Here is a 21,250-nt window from a genome sequence, read left to right on the forward strand (position 1 = left end):
TCAATAGTAATATTTCCAGTTTCACTCCTGATTTCTGTAAATGGAGTTTTCTCTCTTCATCTTTATATAACTAACTTTTGTCTACACAAATTTTGTCAAGTGTATGCTATTTAAAATAGTCATTTTTTTGTTTCATAATTTTTCTTTTTTGTTTTATGTCCACTTTATTATATCTTTCCTCCTTTTCACTTTGAGTTTAGTTGGTCTTCTATTTTTAGTTTCTTAAGGTGAAAGTTTAAGTTATCTCTTTGAGATATTTCTTTTTTAATGTGGGCATTTACAGTTATAAATACCTTCAAGCACTGTATTTGTTTAGTTCCTTAGTTTTAGTATGTTGTATTTTCATATTATAAATCTGAAAATATTTTCTAATTTTTCCTATGCTTTGTTCTTTGACCTATTTGGTTTTTAGATATGTATTATTTAATTTGTAAGTAGTGATTAATATTCCAAATTTGCTTTTGCAGTTGATTTTAAAAAGTATATTTTATTGGTTATGCTAATAGAGTTATCCCAGTCTTCCTCCTCTGCACCCAGTAATCCTCCACTCCTTAGTTCATGTCCATGGGTTGTGCATATAAATTCTTTGGCTTCTCCATTTCCTATGCTTTTCTTAACATCCCCCACTCTATTTTGTACCAACCTTTTATGCTTCTTTTTTTTTTTAAAGATTTTATTTATTTACTTATCTTTAGAGGGGAAGGAGAGGGAGAGAAACATCAATGTATGGTTGCCTTTTGTGCGTCCCTGCTGGTAGTTAGCCTGCAAGGAACCGGCCTGCAACCCAGGCATGTGCCCTGACTGGGAATTGAACCGCGATCGTCTGGTTCACAGGCCCACGCTCAATCCACTGAGCTATGCCAGCCAGGTTTTTTAAAAAATATTTTATTTATTTATCTTTAGCAGGGAAGGGAAAGAGAGAGGAAGAGAAACATCAATGTATGGTTGCTTCTCATGCATCCCCTGCTGGGAACTGGCCCCTGCTGGGAATTGGCCTGCAACCCACCAACCTTTTATGCTTCTTAATCCCTGCACCTTTCCCGCCATTCTCCTTTTTTGCCTTTCCAGCTTATAACCCTCCAAATGATCTCTGTATTATAATTCTTTTTCTGTTTTGCTTGGTAGTTTGTTTTTTAGATTCAGTTGTTGCTAGTTGTGCATTTATCGCCCTTTTAAGGATTATAGTTTCGATTTTCTTTTTCTTTAATAAGGCCCTTTAACATTGCATGTAATAATGGCTTGATGGTGAAGAGATCTTTAGCTTTTCCTTGTCTGGAAGGCACTTTATGTGCCCTTTCAATCTAAATGATAGCCTTGCTGGGTAGAACAATCTTGGATGTAGGTCCTGGCTTTTCATTACTTTCAATACTTCTTTTCAGCCCCTTCTTGCCTGTAAGGTTTCTCTTGAGAAATCAGCTGAGAGTCTTATGAGAACTCCTTTGTAGGCAACTCTGCTTTTCTCTTGCTGCTCTTAAGATTCTCTCTTTATCAACAAAACAAATGAAGAAGCAGAATACAACCAGAGATGTTGAAATTAAGAGCAAACTGACAGTTACCAGAAAGGAGGGGGGAGAGGGATAACGGGGGATAATAGGGTAAGGGCCATCAAGGAACATGTGTAAAGGACACATGGACAAAGCCAAAGGTTGTGGGTTGGTGGGTGGGAGTCAGGGATGGGTGAGGGGGCATGGTGGGGTGAAAATGGAGACAAGTGTACTTGAACAACAATTTAAAAACATTCTCCCTTTATCTTTAACCTTTGGAATTTTAATTATGATGTATCTTGATGTGGTCCTCTTTGGTTCCGACTTGTTTGGGACTCTGTCTTTCCTGGACTTGTATCTCTATTTCCTTCACCACATTAGGGAAGTTTTCTTTCATTGTTTTTTTTTCAAACAAGTTTTCAGTTTTTTGCTCTTCCTCTTCTCTTTCTGGCATCCCTATGATATGGCTGTTGGTGCATTTGGAGATGTCACAGAGGTTCTTTCACTATTGTTGGTTATTGTTGGTTTATAGTGCTGCTCATGTTTTCTATTTTCTTGCTGAGCTTTTAATTGTTCTATCCATTATTAAAAGTGAGAATATTGAAGTCTTTGTTTTTGTTCAAATATTTCTTTCTCCAGTTCTGTCTCCTTTTAATTTTGAGTGTTTGGTTGTTAGAAGGACATTTATTTGTTTGCTTGTTTATCTTTTTAAATTTAATTGTTCAAGTAAAGTTTTCTGTCTTATATTCCCATCTCAGCCAAAGCCCCCAGCCCTCCCCATCTCCCTTCCATTTCCACTGCCCTCTAGTTTTTGTCCATGTGTCTTTTATACTTGTTCCTTCAAACCCTTCCCCTTTTCCCCTGAAATTCTCTCCCTGCTCCCCTCTGGTCAGCCCACTCTCTATTTCAGTGTCTTTGGTTATATTTTGCTTATTTGTTTGTTTTGTTGTTTAGGTTCCTGTTAAAGGTGAAATCATATAGTATTTGTCTTTCATCATCTGGCTTATTTCACTTAGCATAATGCTTTCCAGTTCCATCCATGCTGTCGCAATGGGTAGGAGTTCCTTCTTTCATTCTGCTGCATAGTGGAAATGTACCATAGTTTTTGATCCATTCATTAACTGATGGGCACCTAGGTTGCCTACAGCACTTGACTATTGAAAACTGCAAGAAGCACATATATTTATAATGGTTAAGTCTTTTTGATGGAGTCATCCTTTTATCATAATATCCTTTGTTTATTGTAACAATTATTTTCTTAAAGTCTGGGTTTTAGTATTAGTATAACTGATCTAGCTCATTTTGGCTCTTTTTTCATTTTCTTCAAATTTTATCATCCTGATTTTTGTCGGTTTTGCCAATTTCTGTCTTCTAATTGGAATATTGAATTCATTTACATTTCATACAATTACCAGTCAATAGGACTTCTGTGATTTTGCTGTTTGTCTTCTAATTTTCTTATAATACACTTTTTGTTTCTCTGATTTTCCACTACTGTCTTTGTGTTATGTAAACGTTTTGTAATTTATCATTTTAATTCCCTTATCTTTTTTAGTTACTTTTAATTCCCTTATATTTTTAGTTACTTTTTTAGTGGTTGCCATGGTAAATACTAGTATCTTGTTTTATAAATATGCAGGTCAGATTACTACCAACTTAATTCTAAAAGTATGTAAAAACTTTGTTGGCCCTGGCTGGTTTAGCTCAGTGGATTGAGCGCGGGCCTGCGAACCAAAGAATTGTGGTTCGATTCCCAGTCAGGGCACATGCCTGGGTTGCAGGCCAGTTCCCTGCAGGCCAACTCCCAGCAGGGGGCGCACAAAAGGCAACCATACATTGATGTTTCTCTCCTCTCTCCTTCCCCTCTAAAGATAAATAAATAAAATCTTTTAAAATAAAAAAAAACTTTGTTGCTAGACAGCTTTGTCTTCCCATTTCAGTTTCTATTCTCACAAATTACATTTTTCCACGTTGAGTGTTCATGAATACAGATTTGTAATTATTGCTTTATGTACTTTGCTTTAAATCACTTAGGCAAAACAGAGTTACAAACAGAAATACATTAATGTTGTTTTTAATATTTATGTAGCCATCATTACAAGTATTCTTTATTTCTTTATGTGCATTCAAGTTAGTTTCTAATGTCTTTCATTCAACATAGTGTTTGTTGTATGACAGATCTACTAATGACTAACTGTCTCAGTTCTTGCTTGGGATTATTTTTACCATTCCTCATTTTTAAAGGATAATTTCATTGTATATAGATTGTTGGTTGATATTTTTTTTTATTTTCAGCACTTTGAAAATGTTATCTTTCTGTCTTCTATCTTCCATTGTTTTTAATTACAAATCAGCTGTTACTCTTACTGAGCATCCTTTCACATAAGTAGCTTCTCTTCTTTCTATATTCTTTTTTTTGTCTTTTGTTTTCAACACTTTATGCTGTATCTCATATCTGTCTTTTTTTAGTTTATTTGACTTAGAGTTGACTGAGATATTCTGGATGTGTAGATTAAAAATTGGGGGACTTTGTCCATTATTTTTTCAAATTTCTCTTCTGCCCCTTCCTTTTATTCCTTCTAGGATACCCATGCAGATGGTATGCTTCATTCTGTCCCGATATGCTCTTCATACTGTTGACTTCCTTCTTTTTTTCTTCCTTTTTGTTTTGCAGACTAGATTGTCAAGCATTGTACCTTCAAGTTCACTGCTTCTTTCTTCTAGTGAATTTTCCATTTCAGTCATTCTACTTCTCAGCTCTCTAATATTGATTTAGTTTTATTTCATTATTTCTAAATTTTTATTTTTAAGTATATTCTATTGATTGTGCTATTGCAGTTGTTTCAATTTTCCTTCCTTTTATCTTCCATATACACTGCATCCCCAACCTTCCTGCATGCCCTCCCCCCAACACCCTTAGTTCATGTCCATGGATCGTACATATAATTTCTTTGGCTTCCCCATTTGCTATATTATTCATAACCTCCCCTGTCCATTTTATGCCTATGAATTATGCTGTTTATTCCCTGTTTCTTTCCCTCCCTAACCTTCCCCTCCCTACTGATAACCCTCCATGTGATCTCCATTTCTGTGGTTCTGTTCTTGTTCTAATTGTTTGCTTAGTTTTTTTCTTGTTTTGTAGGTTCAGTTGTTGATAGTTGTGAGTTTGTTTTCATTTTACCGTTCATATTTTTTATCTTCTTTTTATTAGATAAATCTCTAACATTTCATATAATAAGGGCTTGGTGATGATGAACTCCTTTAACTTGACCTTATCTGGGAAGCATTTTGTGTGTCTTCCCATTCTAAATGATAGCTTTGCTGGATAGAAGAATCTTGGATGTAGGTCCTTGCATTTTATGATTTTGAATACTTTTTTCCAGCTCCTTCTTGCCTGCAAGGTTTCTTTTGAGAAATCAGCTGATAGTCTTATGGGAACCTGTTTGTAAGTAACTGTCCCCTTTTCTCTTGCTGCTTTTAAGATTCTCTCCTCATCTTTAATCTTGGGTAATATAATTATGACGTGCCTTGGTGTGTTCTTCCTTGGGTTCAATTTATTTGTGACTCTGGGCTTCCTGGACATCCTGGAAGTCTATTTCCTTTCCCAGATTGGAGAAGTTTTTCTTCATTATTTTTTAAAAATAAGTTTTCAATTTCTTGCTCTTGTCTTCTCCTTCTGGCATCCCTATGATTCAAATTTTGGAGCACTTAATGTTGTCCCAGAGGTTCCAAAGCCTTTCCTTATTTTTTGAATTCTTGTTTCTTCATTCTGTTCTGGTTGGATGCTTCTTTTTTCCCTTTGTTCCAAATCAGTGATTTGAGTCCTGGTTTCCTTTCCTTCACTGTAGGTTTCCTGTATAGTTTCCTTTATTTCACTGTGGTTTCCTTCCCTTCACTGTGGGTTCCCTGTATATTTGTGTAGCCTTCATCTCTTTTTTCACTTTGTGACTAAAATCAATCATGTCTGTGAACATCCTGATTACCAGTATTTTGAACATTGCATCTGACAGGTTGTCTATATCTTTGTCTCTTTATTCTTTTTCTGGAATTTTGATCTATTCTTTCATTTGGTCCATATTTCCTTGTCTTGATGCACCTATTATGTTATGAGGGGTAGAGCCTTAGGTATTTGCCTGGATGGGGCAACCTTCTTTGCTTCATTGTGGTGCTGTATGTGGGGGAGGGATCAGAGAGGATATAATGCTGCTTGCTTGCTATGCTCTAGCTCCACTTTCAGCCACTTCCCACAAATGGATTGTGCCCTTTCAGGTGCTGATTCCCAAGTTTTGTGGGTTTGTGTATGTTCTAGGACCCTGTGGGCTTCTCTAATTAACTCTCCTGTGAGACTGGGAGTTTTTTTTTATAACCCCCATAGAATTTTACAGCTGGAGGTTTTGAGTCTTTATTTTCCCTGTCAGCCAGCTCTCACCTTGCCCATGTGGTCCACCATCTTGCCATGGAACATATCCGCTGGACTGCCCATCTCTGCCCCTCCTACCTGTCTGAATGAATGTTTCTTTAACTCCTTGGTTGTCAGAGTTCCATGCAGTTTGGTTTTATGGCAGTTCTGGTTGTTTATTGTTTTTAAATGGGTTGTTATCCTTCTTTTGGTTGTGTGAGGAAGTGAAGCATTTCTACCTGCACCACCAACTTGGCAGGAACTCTCATGCTTTTTATGATTTCGAATATTTCTTGCCAATTCCTTCTAGCCTGAAAAATTTCTTTTGATAAATCAGCTGACAGTTTTATGGGAACTCCTTTGTAGGTTACTTTTATTCTCTTGCTGCTTTTTAAGGTTCTCTCTTTATCTTTAACCTTTAGCATTTTAATTATGATGTGTCTTGGAGTGGACCTCTTTGCAGCCATCTTATTTGGGACTCTCTGTGCTTCCTGGAGTTGCATGTCTTTCCTTCACCAAATTAGGAAAGTTCTATTTTCATTATTTTTTCAAATACATTTCCAATTTCTTGCTCTTTCTTTTCTCCTTCTGGCACCCCTCTGGTGTGAATGTTGGACCTTTTGACATTGTCCCGAAGGCTACTTATACTATCCTTATTTTTTATATATTTTTCTTCTTCTCATTCTGATGGGCTGCTGTTTGCTTCCTCATGTTCCAAATCATTAATTTGATTGTAAGCTTTATCCACTCTACTGTTATTTCCCTCTAAATTGTTCCTAATTTCAATTATTGTATCCTTTGTTTCTGCCTGGATCTTTTTTCTGCTGCTGAGGTCTCACTAAGTTCCTTGAGCATCCTTTAACTCATGTTTTGAGATCTGCATCTGATAGATTACTTATCTCTATTTTGTTTAGTTATTTTTCTGGAGTTTTTTTCTTTTCTTTCATTTGCACTGTCTCTTTGTCTCCTCATTTTGGCAGCCTCCCTGTATTTGTTTCTATGTATTAGGTAAAGCTGCTTTGACTCTGTGTCTGGGTAGTGTGGCCTAATGAAGTAGGTGTCTTGTAGGGTTCAATGGCACAGCCTCTCCTGTCATCCAAGTTGGGTACTCAGTGTGTGTCCTTCATGTGGGCTGAGTACACCCTCCTCTTGTACTTGAGCCTTAGTTGCTCCTGGCAGATCAATGGGAGGGATTTACCTAGGCCAGTCAGGTGCAAGAATTGGTTGTGACCACTTACCACCAACTGTGGAGGATCAGCTTTTCTGGGACAGGATGGTGGTGTTCCAGTGTGATCTATAGTTGTCCATTGTGTGGGCTGGCCTTGTTCCCCTGGTGGTTCAAACTAAGGTCAGCTCACACCTGTGTTTTGCCCAGGGCTACACTGCCTAACTTATAAAGCAATTGAGATGGCTGCTACTTGTGCTGGGCTTGGAAATTCCCAGGTGAAGCCAAGCTGTGAATCTAGGCTGGCTGCTGCTGGAATGCAACCCAGGGTTCACTGAGGCCAGCTGTTTCTTATTTGAGAGAATTTATGAAGTTGTGCAGTATGAGCCAAGACCAGTCATTTATATGGAAGAGCAGTTTGGGTGGGCCTATAAATTGGGTGGGGAGGAGTCTTTGGGGATCTCCAAGGTGGCTTATGAGGGGAGAGTTTAGAAAAGAAGCAATGGCCTCTGCTTGCCTTGATGCCAGTCTTCCGTTTCTTGCTGTATGCCACTGGTGCATTTTAAGCTGCTGTGCTGGTGCTAGAGTTGCTTTAAGAGGAATTTCTTGGGGCTCCAGCAGTTTCTTACTCTGACTTAATCTCCTTTGGTTTCTACAGCCTGTAGTTCTGGGAACTTACCTTCCTGGAAGTAGATCCCTTAGGGTAGGCTGGTGTGGGGAATGGACTCTGTGCTCCTGAGCTATCTTTCCTGAATTTTTATTCACCACGTGTGGGTGTAGGACCAGCCTGTTCCACATCTGCATGCCTCCTTCCTGTCTGAATGGAATTGTTTTCTTTAATTCTATAGCTGTCAGACTTCCATTCAGCTTGATTTCTGATGGTTCTGAGTGATGGTTGTTCTATATTTTAGTTGTAATTTTGATTTGCTGTGCAAAGAGGCAAACTATATTTGAATGGAAGAGGGACTCAGATGTAAAAATCTACTGTTCTGACAACTGTAACAGTTGGTGAATAATCTCAGTACTGGAAATGCTTCCTTTATCTTTTTTTCCATCTTCCATCTATGTCCTCACATAGCCCCTGGAGACTCTTTTATTTTACTTATTGTTTTAGTTTTAAATATATTTTATGAATTATGGTATTACAGTTGTCCCATTTTTTCCTCCCCTTTATTCTCCTCCATTCTATATCACCCTCCCACCAGCATTCCCTCACCTTAGTTCATGTCCATGGGTCATGCATGTAAGTTCTTTGGCTTCTCCATTTCCCATACTATTTTTAGCTTCCGTCTTTTTTGCACCTGCTGTTTATTCTCTGTACCTTTCCCTCCCATCTCCCTTCTTCCACTTCCTGCTGATAACCCGCATGTGATCTCCATTTCTGTGGATCTGTTTCTGTTCTAATTGTTTGCTTAGTTTTAGGGTTTTTTTTGTTGTTGTTGTTTTTAGGTTCAGTTGTTGATACTTGTGAGTTTGTTGTCATTTTACTGTTCATATTTTTTATCTTCTTTTTATTAGAAAAGTCCCTTTAGCATTTCATATAATAAGAGCTGGGTGATGATGTACTTCTTTAACTTGACCTTATCTGGGAAGCACTTTATATGCACTTCCATTTTAAATCATAACTTTGCTAGATAGAATGATCTTCGATGTAGATCCTTGCCTTTCATGACTTTGAATGTTTCTTTCCAGCCCCTTCTTGCTTGTAAGGTTTCTTTTCAGAAATCAGCTGAAAGTCTTATGGACACCTCTTTGTAAGTAACTATCTCCTTTTCTCTTGCTGCTTGTGAGATTCTCTCCTCCTCTTTAGTCTTGGGTAATGTAATTATGATGTGCCTTGGTGTGTTCCTCCTTGGGTTCAACTTGCTTGGAACTCTTTGAGCTTCCTGGACATCCTGGAAGTCTATTTCCTTTCCCAGATTGGAGAAGTTTTCCTTCATTATTTTTTCAAGTAAGTGTTCCATTTCTTGCTTTTCCTCTTCTCATTTTGATAGCCCTATGATTCAGATGTTGGAACATTCAAAGTTGTTCCAGAGGTTCTTAAGCCTCTCCTCATTTTTTTTTTTGAATTCTTGTTTCTTCATTCTATTCTGGTTGAATGCCTATTTCTTCCTTCTGCTCCAAACTGTTGATTTCAGTTCTGGTTTCCTTCCTGTTATCCTGGGTTCCTCTGCACAGCCTTAACTTTTTCCAGTGTTTTGCGACCACACTCAACCTTTTTTCCAAGCATCTTGATTAACAGTATTTTGAACTCTGCATCTGATAGTAGATTGGCTATCTCTTCATCACTTAGTTATATTTTTTCTGAAACTTTGATTTGTTCTTTCATTTGGGCCATATTTTTTTTTTTGAGTCATTGTGCCTGTTGCATAGAAAGTAGTGGAGCCTTAGGTATTTGCCAGGGTGGGGTAACCATCATTACTACATTGTGGTACTATATGTGGGGGAGGGGTCTAAGAGTGAACAATGACCTTTCTGAGCTCTCTGCCTGCTTTCAGGCACTTCCTCTGCTACCCACAAGGAAATTGGGCCCTTCTGGTGCTGATTCCCCGGTGGGTGGTTTGGTGTACATTCTTTGACCCTGTGGGTCTTTCCAACAAACTCCTCTGTGAGCCTAGGAGTTCCTCCCACTGCCACAACCCCCACAGTTTTTTTTCAGTCAGAGGTTTTGGGGCTTTATTCCCAGGTGCTGGAACCCTGGGTTGTGGTCTGTTTTGCTCCCCAGTTGTTTCTCCCAATTTATCCACACACAGATGTGGAACCACCTGCTCGGCCAGCTGCCACCTTGATACAAGTCCTCTTCACCCTGGCTGCCTGTTTCTGCTTCATCTACCCATCTGGGTGAATGTTTCTTCTTTAACTCCTTGGTTGTTGGACTTCATACAGTTTCATGTTCTGAAAATTCTGGTTGTTTTTTGTTTTTAAATTTGTTGTCCTTTTGTTGTGCAAAAGCAAATTTTATCTACCTACATCTCCCTATGCTTCCTTTGTCTTCTACTAGTTCTAGTATATGTCCTTGTTATCTTATGAGAGTGATGTGTTTTTAAATTTTTTGGTAGATTCCTATTTATAAAGTTATATAAGTGTCTTCCTATTACTGGCATTTAAAAACATTACTACCTGAGCAACTGGCTCTAGAACTTTTCTTTGAGTGAGAGTTTTGGAAAGAATACTTAGATAAGTCACTTGGACTGGAAGGCAAGTCTAGAAAGCATGAATATCAGGAGAGGACCACAGTCTTATTTTTCCCCAGTGCTGTAAAATAATGAGTATGGTGTTCATGTGCAAAGAAAATGGGAAGAATTTTTTTGGTCTTTCTGTTGGGATTAGGGAAGTAGAAGACTGAGAGGTTTGAAGGCTAAGGTGGAAAATACAAGCAGGGAAATGATGTGCTGGTTAATTTCATATATCAACTTGACTGGGCTATGGGGTGCTGAGACATTTGATCAAACATTATTCTGAGTGTTTCTGTAAGAGATGAGATTAACATTTAAATTGGTGACTTTTGGGTAAAGAAGATTGCCTTCCATAATGTGTTTGGGCCTCTGCAAATAAATTTCAGGGATGAATAAACTAAAAAGACCAGCCTGCCTTGAACAAGACAGAATTCCCCAGATGGCCTTCATATTTCATCTGTGATATTTGCTTCCCTTGGCTCTACAGCAGGCAAGTTCAAACTCATACTGGAAAATAAAAGCTCTTCTGAGTATCCAACCTGCCTTATAGATTTTGGAATTGCCTGCCTTCATGAGCCAATTTCCTCTTTCTCTTTCTCTCTCTCTCTCTTTATCTCCATCCCCCCCCCAACAGCCTTTTGGTTTTGTTTCTTTGGAGAACATTGTCTAACACAGATGTTGTAAAGCTGGGATATTACATGTATCAAGGGATGAATGGAAAAATCCTTAGAACAGGATAGCTTATGGATATCAAACTCATTACTGTTGCATGTAAATTCTTTTTTTACAGATATCTTTAACCCAGTCTTTCATTACTCTTTATTTTAGTAATTCTCCTTGATGTATGGTTTCCTTGTTGTTCTTTCTTCAGTAAGTTCAGCATCATCATGCCTGAAGGTATCTCCTCTTCCAGACAGCCTTATTGTTCCTTTCATACCTTATTAAAATTCTCACATGTTAATTCCTTATGCCTTTCTTGATCACTCTTATAAAAATACACCCCCACCCCCTACCACTCACTCCTTTTCTCCTTACCCTGCTATATTGGTTTTCATTGAATTGAATAACCTAGCATTATATTACAGATAAGTATGTGGATAAATGAGTTTATTATTAACATTATTTTTGTCTGTCTTATGTAAAATATAAGCCTCATGAAGGTAAGGTCTTCTTTTTCCTTCACCAGTATAATTTTAGTTCAGTATAATGCCTGATCTAGAATAGACATTGAGCAACATCCAGTCAAGATGGTGGTATAGGTAAATACAATACTTGCTTCCTCCTACAACCACATCAAAATTGCAACTAAACTGCAGAACAGCCATCATTCAGAGCTGCCAAAAACCAAGCTGAATGGAAGTTGTACAGCTACAGAATTAAAAAAAGAAAATGCACTGAGACTGGTAGAAGAGATGGAGATGTAGAACAGGCTTGTCTCAAACCTATGGGTGGCGGATAAAAATTGGGAGGGATGTCTTATCTTTGGAGGGTTCCCTGAGGAGTAAAGGGTTCCAGCCCCACACCAGGCCCCAAAGTTCAGGGTTCCAGTGCCAGGAAGAGAAGTTTGCATAGCTTCTGGCCATAAAAACTCCCTCTGAGCTCCTGCATAGGGGCATTAGCTTGAAAGACATCAGAGACATAAGGGAGGAACTGAATTGTTTGGCATCAGGGTAAGGGCTAGAGGGGTACATTTCTCTTCCAGTGCCAGAGGCCATAGTTCCATTGCTGAGCCTTCTTCCCACAGAGCTGGCAGTCAGCGACCATATCTGGACTCTGTCAGTTTGTCCCATACTGCTTGCCCCAACCTGATGATTCCTTTAGGCCCCACTCCCTGCAACATTCAAGCTCACTGAAGCTGTTTTCAGTGACTTTTTCATATGAGTGGGTTGTCTTGGCCCATGCTTCAGATTTTGCTCAATTCTCTCAAAACATGCAGCATCTGGCCTCATTGAGCCCCATACCTCTTGCTAAGTTATGCCTGGCCTGGCACTAGCAGCAGCTGGCTTGGTTCACATTTGGCCTCTCTGGGGCAACTCTAAGCCCAGCAAAAGTAGCAGCCATCAGCAGATAGCTTTATACCTATAGCAGGTGTCCCCAGGTGGTGGCTGACCTTGGTTTGTCCTTCTAAGAGGCCCCAGAGACAGCACACCCAGTGAACAGCCCCAGGCTACATCAAAATAACACCACCCAACCACCTCCACAAGTAACACACTCAAAGAGCCAACTTAGTAGGCACCAGAGTCCTGCCTAAGTTAGTCCTGCTCTGTGGAGGGGGGCCCTGCATAGCTGATCCTCCACAGTAGTTGGAGGGTGGCTCTCAGTGATCATAGCCAGTCCTTACAGCTGATTGGCCTGGATAAATCCCTCCTATTGATGTACCAACAACACTCAAGGCCCAACTGCAAGAGGAGGGTGTGCAGCCCACATGGGGACCCACCTCAAGTGTGCTGCTTAGGTGATAAGAGACGCTATGCCACTGTACCCTACAGGACACCTACTACATTAGGCCATTCTACCAAGCATGGGAGGCATAGAAGCATTACCTAAAACATAGAAAAAATGCAGGGAGGCTACCAAAATGAGGAGACAAGGAAACATGGCCCAAATGAAAGAATAGAACGAAACTCCAGAGAAAGAACCAGTGTGAAATAAAGAATGAGTTACAAGAAATCAACAGTAGAATGAATGACACCAAAAATCAAATTGGCAATTTGGAATATGAGGAAGAAAAAACTCTTGATCAGAAGAGCGAAAAGAAATAGAATCCAAAAAAATGAAGATAAATAAGGAGCCTCTGGGACTACTTCAAGCATAGCAAAATTTGCATCATGGGGTTGCCAGAAGGAGGAGAGAGAGAGCAAGAATTGAAAACGTACTGGCAAAAATAATGGCAGAATACTTCCCTAATTTGGTGAAGGAAATAGACATACAAATCCAGGAAGCACACAAAGTTCCAAACAAGATGAACCCAAAGAGTCCCACACCAAGACATATCATATTTAAAATGCCAAAGATTAAAGACAAAGAGAGAATCTTAAAAGCAGCAAAAGAAAAGCAGTTACCTATAGGGGCATTCCCATTAGACTGTCATTAGCTGATTTCTCAAACCCCCCCCCCCCAAAAAAAAAAAACCAAAAAACTTTTTTGCAGGCTAGAAGGGATTGGCCAGAAATATTCAAAATGATGAACAGCAAGGACCTACAACCAAGATTATTCTACCTGGTAAAGCTATCATTTAGAATCAAAGGACAGATGAAGAGCTTAGAGCTTAGAGCTTACTTAGAATCAAAGTTGGGAAACCAGTAGGACAAAAACAGAATCAAAGATACAGAGAATGTTTTGAAGGTTCCCAGATGAGATGGGGCCTGGGGGCTGGGTGAAAAAGGTGAAGGGATTAAGGAATTCAAATTGGTTGTTACAAAATATTCATGGAGTTGTAAAGTACAGGATGAGAAATATAGTCATATTTCAGTATTTCAAAAGCATAATCAATAATAATCTAATAACTATGTATGGTGTCAGATGGGTGTGAGATTTATCAGGATGATCACTTAAATTATGTGATATTGAAGCACCAGAGTGTACACTGAAAGTAATATAATAATGTATGTAAAATGTAACTGAAAATAAATGTTTTTAAAAAGAATAGGCATTAAAATATTTGATGAATGAATTCATAAAGGAAATCAGAATGATGTTTAATAATTTTACCTATATCTAACTGAAATATGGTCTTTTGGTATAGATTATTTTTCTCTTTGTAATGTTAAAATATATTATCTTTATACACCATCTTTTCTCTAGTTCATTCTTTTTTTTAAGATTATATTTATTTATTTCTAGAGAGAAGGGGAGGGAGGGAGAAACAGGGAGAGAAACATCAATGTGATAGGTAATTGATTGATAGGTATGGAATTTTGTTTGCTAGTTTTTATTATTAACTCTATGTGAATTGTTAATTTTTATCTTGTTGATTTTTTTGTGGTATAGGAGTGTTTTACAGATTTTGTTTAATGTTGCTCTTCCTATCATTATGGCAATGTGCAGATATTTTAGTACATGTTTCATGTTTTGTGGTGATCAAGGGAGTTGTGAGTCCTGCAGTTTATGGTTTTCTTTGGTCTTTTAGGACTCTTGGGGTTAAAAAGAACAAGTTTTCACCCCATGTTCTTTTTCTCATTGACTACTATATTACTAAAGGATGCTCTTTCTCTTTTTTTTTTTCATCCTTCCCCAACATGCCCTCCTCCAAGATTCTTCAAATTGCTTGGCTTTTAAAATCCCTTCTTTGTAGTTATTAAGGACTCAAGGACAAAGACAAGGGTGGGGGGAAAATTGAATATGGTAAGTAGGGGATGGGTAGGGCAGGGGAGAGTAATGGGGGGAAAATGGGGACAACTGTAACTGAAAAACAACAACAACAACAAAATAAAATCCCTCCTTTGTAGTCAGTGCTATAATCTACCTGAGTCTTTTTTGTAGACTTTTCTGGCTTAGAATGGCTTTCTTCTCTCTTGTGATGATTTTATGTTGAACTTACATACTGTCACTTGCTTCCCTCTATCTTCTCCAAAATTTCTTTCAGTGAGCCCTGTAGGGGCAGGAGAATGGGACTTCCCCAACTTGGAATGGGTGATTGCCCTTTTTTATTCTCAGTTATTTTGAAAATTTGGACATTCTTTGACTTCAAGATATGAGGGATAAGGGCATGGTTTCCTTGTATCATTTTACTCCTTTATATTCTGTAGTGGTTTGTGAAGAAATAATGGGAGATGAGAACTGTGTCATAGCATTGTCTTTAATTATCCATAAGTCCTATTGATACTGGTTTATTTTCTAAATATAGATACAAACATGTTCTCAACATAAACATCTGTATGAAAACTCTAAAAAAGGCAAAGCAAACATGGCTGAGACATTATTAGGATTGTTTGAGGTCATGAGGATGGTACCTACTTGTGGGATTAGTGCCCTTTTGAGAAGAGACACCAGAAAAGGTTTTTCTCTGTGTACACTTGGAAAGAAGTCATGTGAACATGCAGGAAAATATCAGATGCCTGCAGGCAAAGAGAAGAGGGCTCACAATGAAACCTAACTTGCTAGAACCTTGATCTTGACTTTCCAGCCTCTAAACCTAAGAATCTATTCATAACATTTTGGGCATATTTCCTCTTAAAACATTTCTTGTATGTGTTTAACAAATGGATGGTACTTTAATATATATTTCTCTCATAATTTATTTTCACCCAAATTTCCATTTGGATAAAATAGAAATTTCTATTTCTATTAAAAGATATTTTCACCTCTTCAGTTATTCACTGTTATATACAAAGCTGTGCCAAGTGATATATGATCATGAGCATATTTATAAATAGTACTTACTGTTACTATCCTAGTCAACTTATTTTATAGTATTATAAGCAAAATTAATTATAGAAGGCAGTATGTGAGATGTATGAAAATGATTTTCATCAATATCAGGATCCATTAAATGTTCTGTGTGTAGTTAATGCACACTCTTTGGCTAGTATAGTGCATATATTCTTTGGGCATTCAAATGTGCAGTTTGCCAAAAAATATTACTTATGATGGAGTATCATATATATCTTAATATTCTTTTAATGTCATAAAAATGTGAAGAGAGAGTCTTATATATTCTCTCTTACATAATTTTCAGTATTGAGAATTGTTCAGAATATGCTGCCCCCAATATTGAACTATTCTGTAATTAGTGTTCAGGCCCTACAAAAAAGATTGTTAACAAACAATTATAACTATAATCACAAGGATTTTTTAATATATTAATGTTTTTGAAACTATTTTCTGCTGCTCCTTTTCCAAACTAGTGACCTTTCTATTCACAAGAGATGTGAAAGATGCCATCTTAACCACCAAATAAATTCATATATACAATCATTATTGCACATGGGCATGTTACTCTTGGAACAGACTTTTATTTTACTTTATTTTTTTATTGTTGTTAAATTATACTTGTCTCCATTTTCACTTCACCATGCCCCCCTCAGCCTACCCATCCCCACCTCCCTGCCTTGACCCTACCCCCATCCCCATTGGCTTTATTTTTGCATCTTTTATATGGGTTCCTTGATAGCCCTTCCCCTATTATTCCCCATTATCCTTATCTCCCGCTCCTTTCATCACTGTCAGCTTATTCCTCATTTCAATGTCCCTGGTTGTACTTTCCTGGCTTGTTTGTTTTGTTGATTAGATTCCCCTTACAACTGAGATCATATGGTATTTGTCTTTCACCGCCTGGCTTATTTCACTCAGCATAATGCTCTCCAGTTCCATTCATGCTCTCATGAAGAGTTGAAGCTCCTTCTTTCTTTCTGCTGCATAGCATTTCATTGTGTAAATGTACTATATATTTTTAAAATTTATTTTATTGTTGTTCAGGTAGAGTTGTCTGCATTTACCCCCCACCACACCCCACTCACCCCAGCCATCCTCACCTCCCTCCCCTGTTTCCACCCTGCCCTGGTTTTGTCCACATGTCCTTTATAGCTGTTCCTGAAAACCCTTCCCTCCTCCCCCACATTACCCTTTCCCACCTCCCCTCTGGTTACTGTCAGATTGTTCCTTATTTCAATGTCTCTGCTTGTATTTTGCTTGCTTGTTTGTTTTGGTGATTAGTTTCCACTTATAGGTGAGATCATATGGTATTTGTCTTTCACTGCCTGGCTTATTTCACTTAGCATAATGCTTTCCAGTTCCATTCATGCTATTGCACAGGGTAGGAGCTCCTTCTTTCTTTCTGCTGCATAGTATTCCATTGTGTAAATGTACCATAGTTTTTTGATCCACTCATTTATGACGGGCACCTAGGTTGCTTCCAGCACTTGGGTATTATACATTGTGCTGCTATGAACATTGAGGTGCATTGGTTCTTTTAAATTGGTGTTTCAGGATTCTTAGGATTATCCCAACAGTGGAATTATCCCAACAGTGGAATTGCTGGCTCAAAAAGCAGTTTCATTTTTAGTTTTCTGAGAAAATTCCATAAGGTTTTCCACAGTGGCAGTGCCTGTCTGCATTCCTACCAACAGTGCAATAGAATTCCTTTTTCCCTACAACCTCTCCACAAACACTTGTTGTTTGTTGATTTTTAGAGTACAGACCTCTAAAGACAGTAAATGTTCCATATTTTTATTTAGATATAGTTAACATGTTATTTTAGTTTTAGGTGTACATCATAACAATTTAGTATTTGTTACTGCAAAATGATTTCCACAATAAGTCTAGTTAATCTCCATCAGCACACAGTTATAAAAGGTTTTTTTCTTCTGATGAAAATTTTTAGATCTCTCTTAAGCAACTTTTAGATACTTAACACAGTGTTGTTAATTATAGTTCCCATGATGTGCATTACATCCATGTGGCTTATTTTATAGATGGGAGTTCATATGTTTTAACCCCCTTTATCCATTTCTCTCATCCCCACTCAAACTTTTAACCCTGAATATAACTGAATGAAGGCTGTACTTTGCAGCATTTAGAACTGGCTTCTATGCTTTAAATCTTAAATTTCTTAGGGCTGACTCATAATAAGTTGTCTTTTAAAGGGGTCCTTGTTTCAAGGCCGGAGAATTACTGAAATATACTGTTCTTTTCTGAAGCAAATGGATTGGACTACAGCCATGTTTAGCCATGCCTTTTATGTTTTATTATTTTAAAATTTATGATTGTTTTATTTTTCATATGTTTTATTGATTATACTATTACAGTTGTCCCATTTTTTCTCTCCTTTATTCCCCTCCACCCTGCACCCTCTTCTCCCACCAGCATTCCCCCACTTTAGTTCATGTCCATGGGTTATACATACAAATTCTTTGGCTCCTCCATTTTCTATACTGTTCTTAACCTCTTCCTGTCTATTTTGTACCTACCATTTATGCTTCTTATTGCTCCCACTTTTCCCCTTCCTTCCCCCACTGATAACCCTCCAGGTGGTCTCCATCTCTGTGATTCTTTTGCTGTTCTAGTTTTTTGCTCAGTTTGTTTTTGTTCTTGTGCTGTTTTTAGGTTCAGTTGTTGAGAGTTGTGAGTTTCTTGTCATTTTACTGGTCATAGTTTTGATCATCTCCTTTTTCTTAGATATGTCCCTTTGACATTTTGTATAATAAGGGCTTGGTGATGATGAACTCCTTGAACTTGACCTTATCTGGGAAGCACTTTATCTGACCTTCCATTCTAAATGATAGCTGTGCCGGAGAGAGTAATCTTGGATGTAGGTCCTTGTCTTTCATGACTTGGAATATTTCCCAGCCTCTTCTTGCCTGTAAGGTTTCTTTTGAGAAATCAGCTGATAGTCTTATGGGTACTCCTTTGTAGGTAACTATTTCCTTTTCTCTTGCTTTTAAGATTCTCTCCTTAACTTTAGTCTTGGGTAATATAATTATGATGTGCCTTGGTGTGTGCTTCCTTGAGTCCAACCTCTTTGGGACTCTCTGAGTTTCCTGAACTCCCTGGAAGTCAATTTCCTTTGTCAGGCTAGGGATGTTCTCCTTCATTATTTTTTCAAATAAGTTTTTAGTTTCTTGTTCTTCCTCTTCTCCTCCTGGTACCCCTATGATTTGAATGTTGGAACATTTAAAGTTGTTCTGAAGGTTGCTCAACCTCTCTGTATTTTTTTGAATTCTTGTGTCTTCATTCTATTCTGGTTGAATGCTTATTTCTTCCTTCTGGTCCAAATCATTGATTTGAGTCCCAGTTTCCTTTCAATCACTGTAGGTTCCCTGTGCCTTTTCCTTTATTTCATTTTGCATAGCTTTCACTTCTTCCTCTATTTTGGGACCATATTCATTCTTATTACCAGTGTTTTGAACTCTGCATCTGGTAGGATGGCTATCTCTTCATCACTTAATTCTGTTTGGGGAGCTTTCATACATTCATTTGGGCCATATATTTTTGTCTCATTGTGCCTGTTACATAGTAAGGGGTAGAATCCTAGGTATTTGCCAGGGCATTGCAATCCATGTTGCTGCTTTGTGGCAATGTATGTACAGGAGAGGTCAGATAGGGAACAATTCAGCTTACTCAGCTCTCCACTGGCTTTCCATCACTTTCTCTGGTAACCCCAAGCACATTGGGCCCTTCTGGTGCAGATTCCCATGTTGGTGGTTTTGTGTATGTTCTAATGCCCTGTGGGTCTCTTCAATGAACTCTCCTATGAGGCTGGGAGTTTCTCCTGCTGACACAACCCCCACAGGTTTTTTCAGTCAGAGGTTTTGAGGCTTTGTTTTTCCACAGTGAAACTCTGTATGTGGTCTTGCTCCCTAGGTGTTCCTCCCAGTTTATCTGCATTCAAATATGGGACCTCCCATTCCACCAGCAGCTGCCTTGCCTGGTCTGCCACCCACTGCATTGCCCGAGCTGCTCCTCCAGCTGCCACCTTGCTGCGAGTCCTCTCTGCCCCTTCTACTAGTCTGGATGAATTTTTCTTCTTTAATTTCTTGGTTGTTGGACTTCTATAAAATTCAATTTTCTGGCAGTCCCGGCTATTTTTTGTTTTTAAATTTGTTGGTGTTCTTCTTTTGGTTGTGCAAGGAGGCAAAGTATATCTATCTGTACCTCCATCTTGGCTGGAAGTCCTAGCCATGTCTTTTAAAAACCTATGATTCTGTAAATTTTAGCTAAGCACTTAACGTTCAGTTTAGAAGTATGTTTATTTTCCCCTCTTCCTGCTCCACCTTAATTTCCTCCTCCATCTCCTTCATTTTTTAATGATATAGTTTTGTATCATATTCTTCTGAGGGTTCTATTGAATTTTTAACTATTTTTTATAACCTTTCCCTAAGGCATTCCTATCTGTCAACAGCACTTAATTTGGAATAATGTGGAACTTGAAGATGATTATTGCTTGAATGATTACAAGTGAGTATAACTGCATATTAGCTGTTTTATAAATGCTCAGTATTACAAGTTCATATACTGTTGTTTTTCTTCTAAATCCCTGAATCATGTCTCTTCTGAATAGTTCTGTTTTCTAGATTTTTGTGTAAATCCTGAAGTTTAAAATGTGTTAGATCAGTACCTTATATTACCTAATCATTGTCCTCTGAATCTGTTTTGCCTTTTCCTCATTCACTCTAAGCTATTAATTTACTTCCTTTTTAGATCTTTCTCTTCTGATCTTGAATTCTTTGCTCTTTTCTTTGAATATTGACCCCATTCTCATGTGGTTAGGCTCCTTTTCCTTCCATTTTCACAAGTATTGAGTAAAAGATTATTGCTGTTCACCATATCTTTCATTTTTTAATTAAGTCCGTCTTTGGTTACTAAGTGACACTGTGTACGCCAGTGATTGTAGATAATACTGTCAGACATTTTGTCTTTTTTCTGCCTTCTTTCACATACATCTTCACTCTTAAGAAAAGAACAGCCCTGACTGGTGAGGCTCAGTGGATTGAGTGCCAGCCTGCAGACTGAAGGGTCACCAGTTTGATTCCCAGTCAGGGCACATGCCTGGGTTGTGGTCCAGATCCCCCTTAGGGGATGCTCAAGAGGAAACCACACATTGATGTTTCTCTCCCTCTCTTTCTCTCTTCCTTGGCCCCTCTCTAAAAATAAATAAGTAAAATATTTTTAAAAAAGAAAAGAACAAACATGTTAGAGGGAGTATGGAATAGCCGGAAGAACACTGGGAGACCTTGTAAATGTGCTTTTTTTTCTTTTTTCTATTTTATTAAATATATCTGCTATTTTCTAACACTTTGGGTCTTGAATAAGCTTCCTTTCTTCTTAGGCCTCCTTTTTCTTTCATCTAAAATAAAGAGGTTAAACTACATGATCACAGAGGTCCTTTTCAGTACTTTTATTGATGTATCATGTCATATTTAAGGATTATGAAAACTTCTTCACTTTTTTATTATTTATATAAGTAAATAAGTCAACATGTTATATTTATGCACATTGCTATATCTATTTTTATATTTTAGAGGAGTAGCACTATGCCTGCTAAAGAAGTACATACTATATATTTATCAGTGAATGCATTTTGATGATT

The 21,250-nt window shown here is 38.0% G+C and overlaps 1 protein-coding gene across 1 annotated transcript in view; it reads left to right on the forward strand.

The window, feature by feature from the left end:
* Window positions 1–21,250, forward strand: part of ZFAND4 (zinc finger AN1-type containing 4) — a 182,182-nt gene that overhangs the window by 50,436 nt on the left and 110,496 nt on the right. Inside the window, exon 2 of the mRNA XM_037056706.1 lies at window positions 20,043–20,118. Within this exon, the coding sequence (XP_036912601.1) occupies window positions 20,043–20,118 (76 nt within the window). The remainder of the gene's footprint in view (window positions 1–20,042; window positions 20,119–21,250) is intronic.

The sequence above is a fragment of the Sturnira hondurensis genome, unplaced genomic scaffold (genome assembly GCF_014824575.4).
Source record: "Sturnira hondurensis isolate 20B ecotype Veracruz unplaced genomic scaffold, ASM1482457v3 Scaffold0009125, whole genome shotgun sequence".
Taxonomy (NCBI): domain Eukaryota; kingdom Metazoa; phylum Chordata; class Mammalia; order Chiroptera; family Phyllostomidae; genus Sturnira; species Sturnira hondurensis.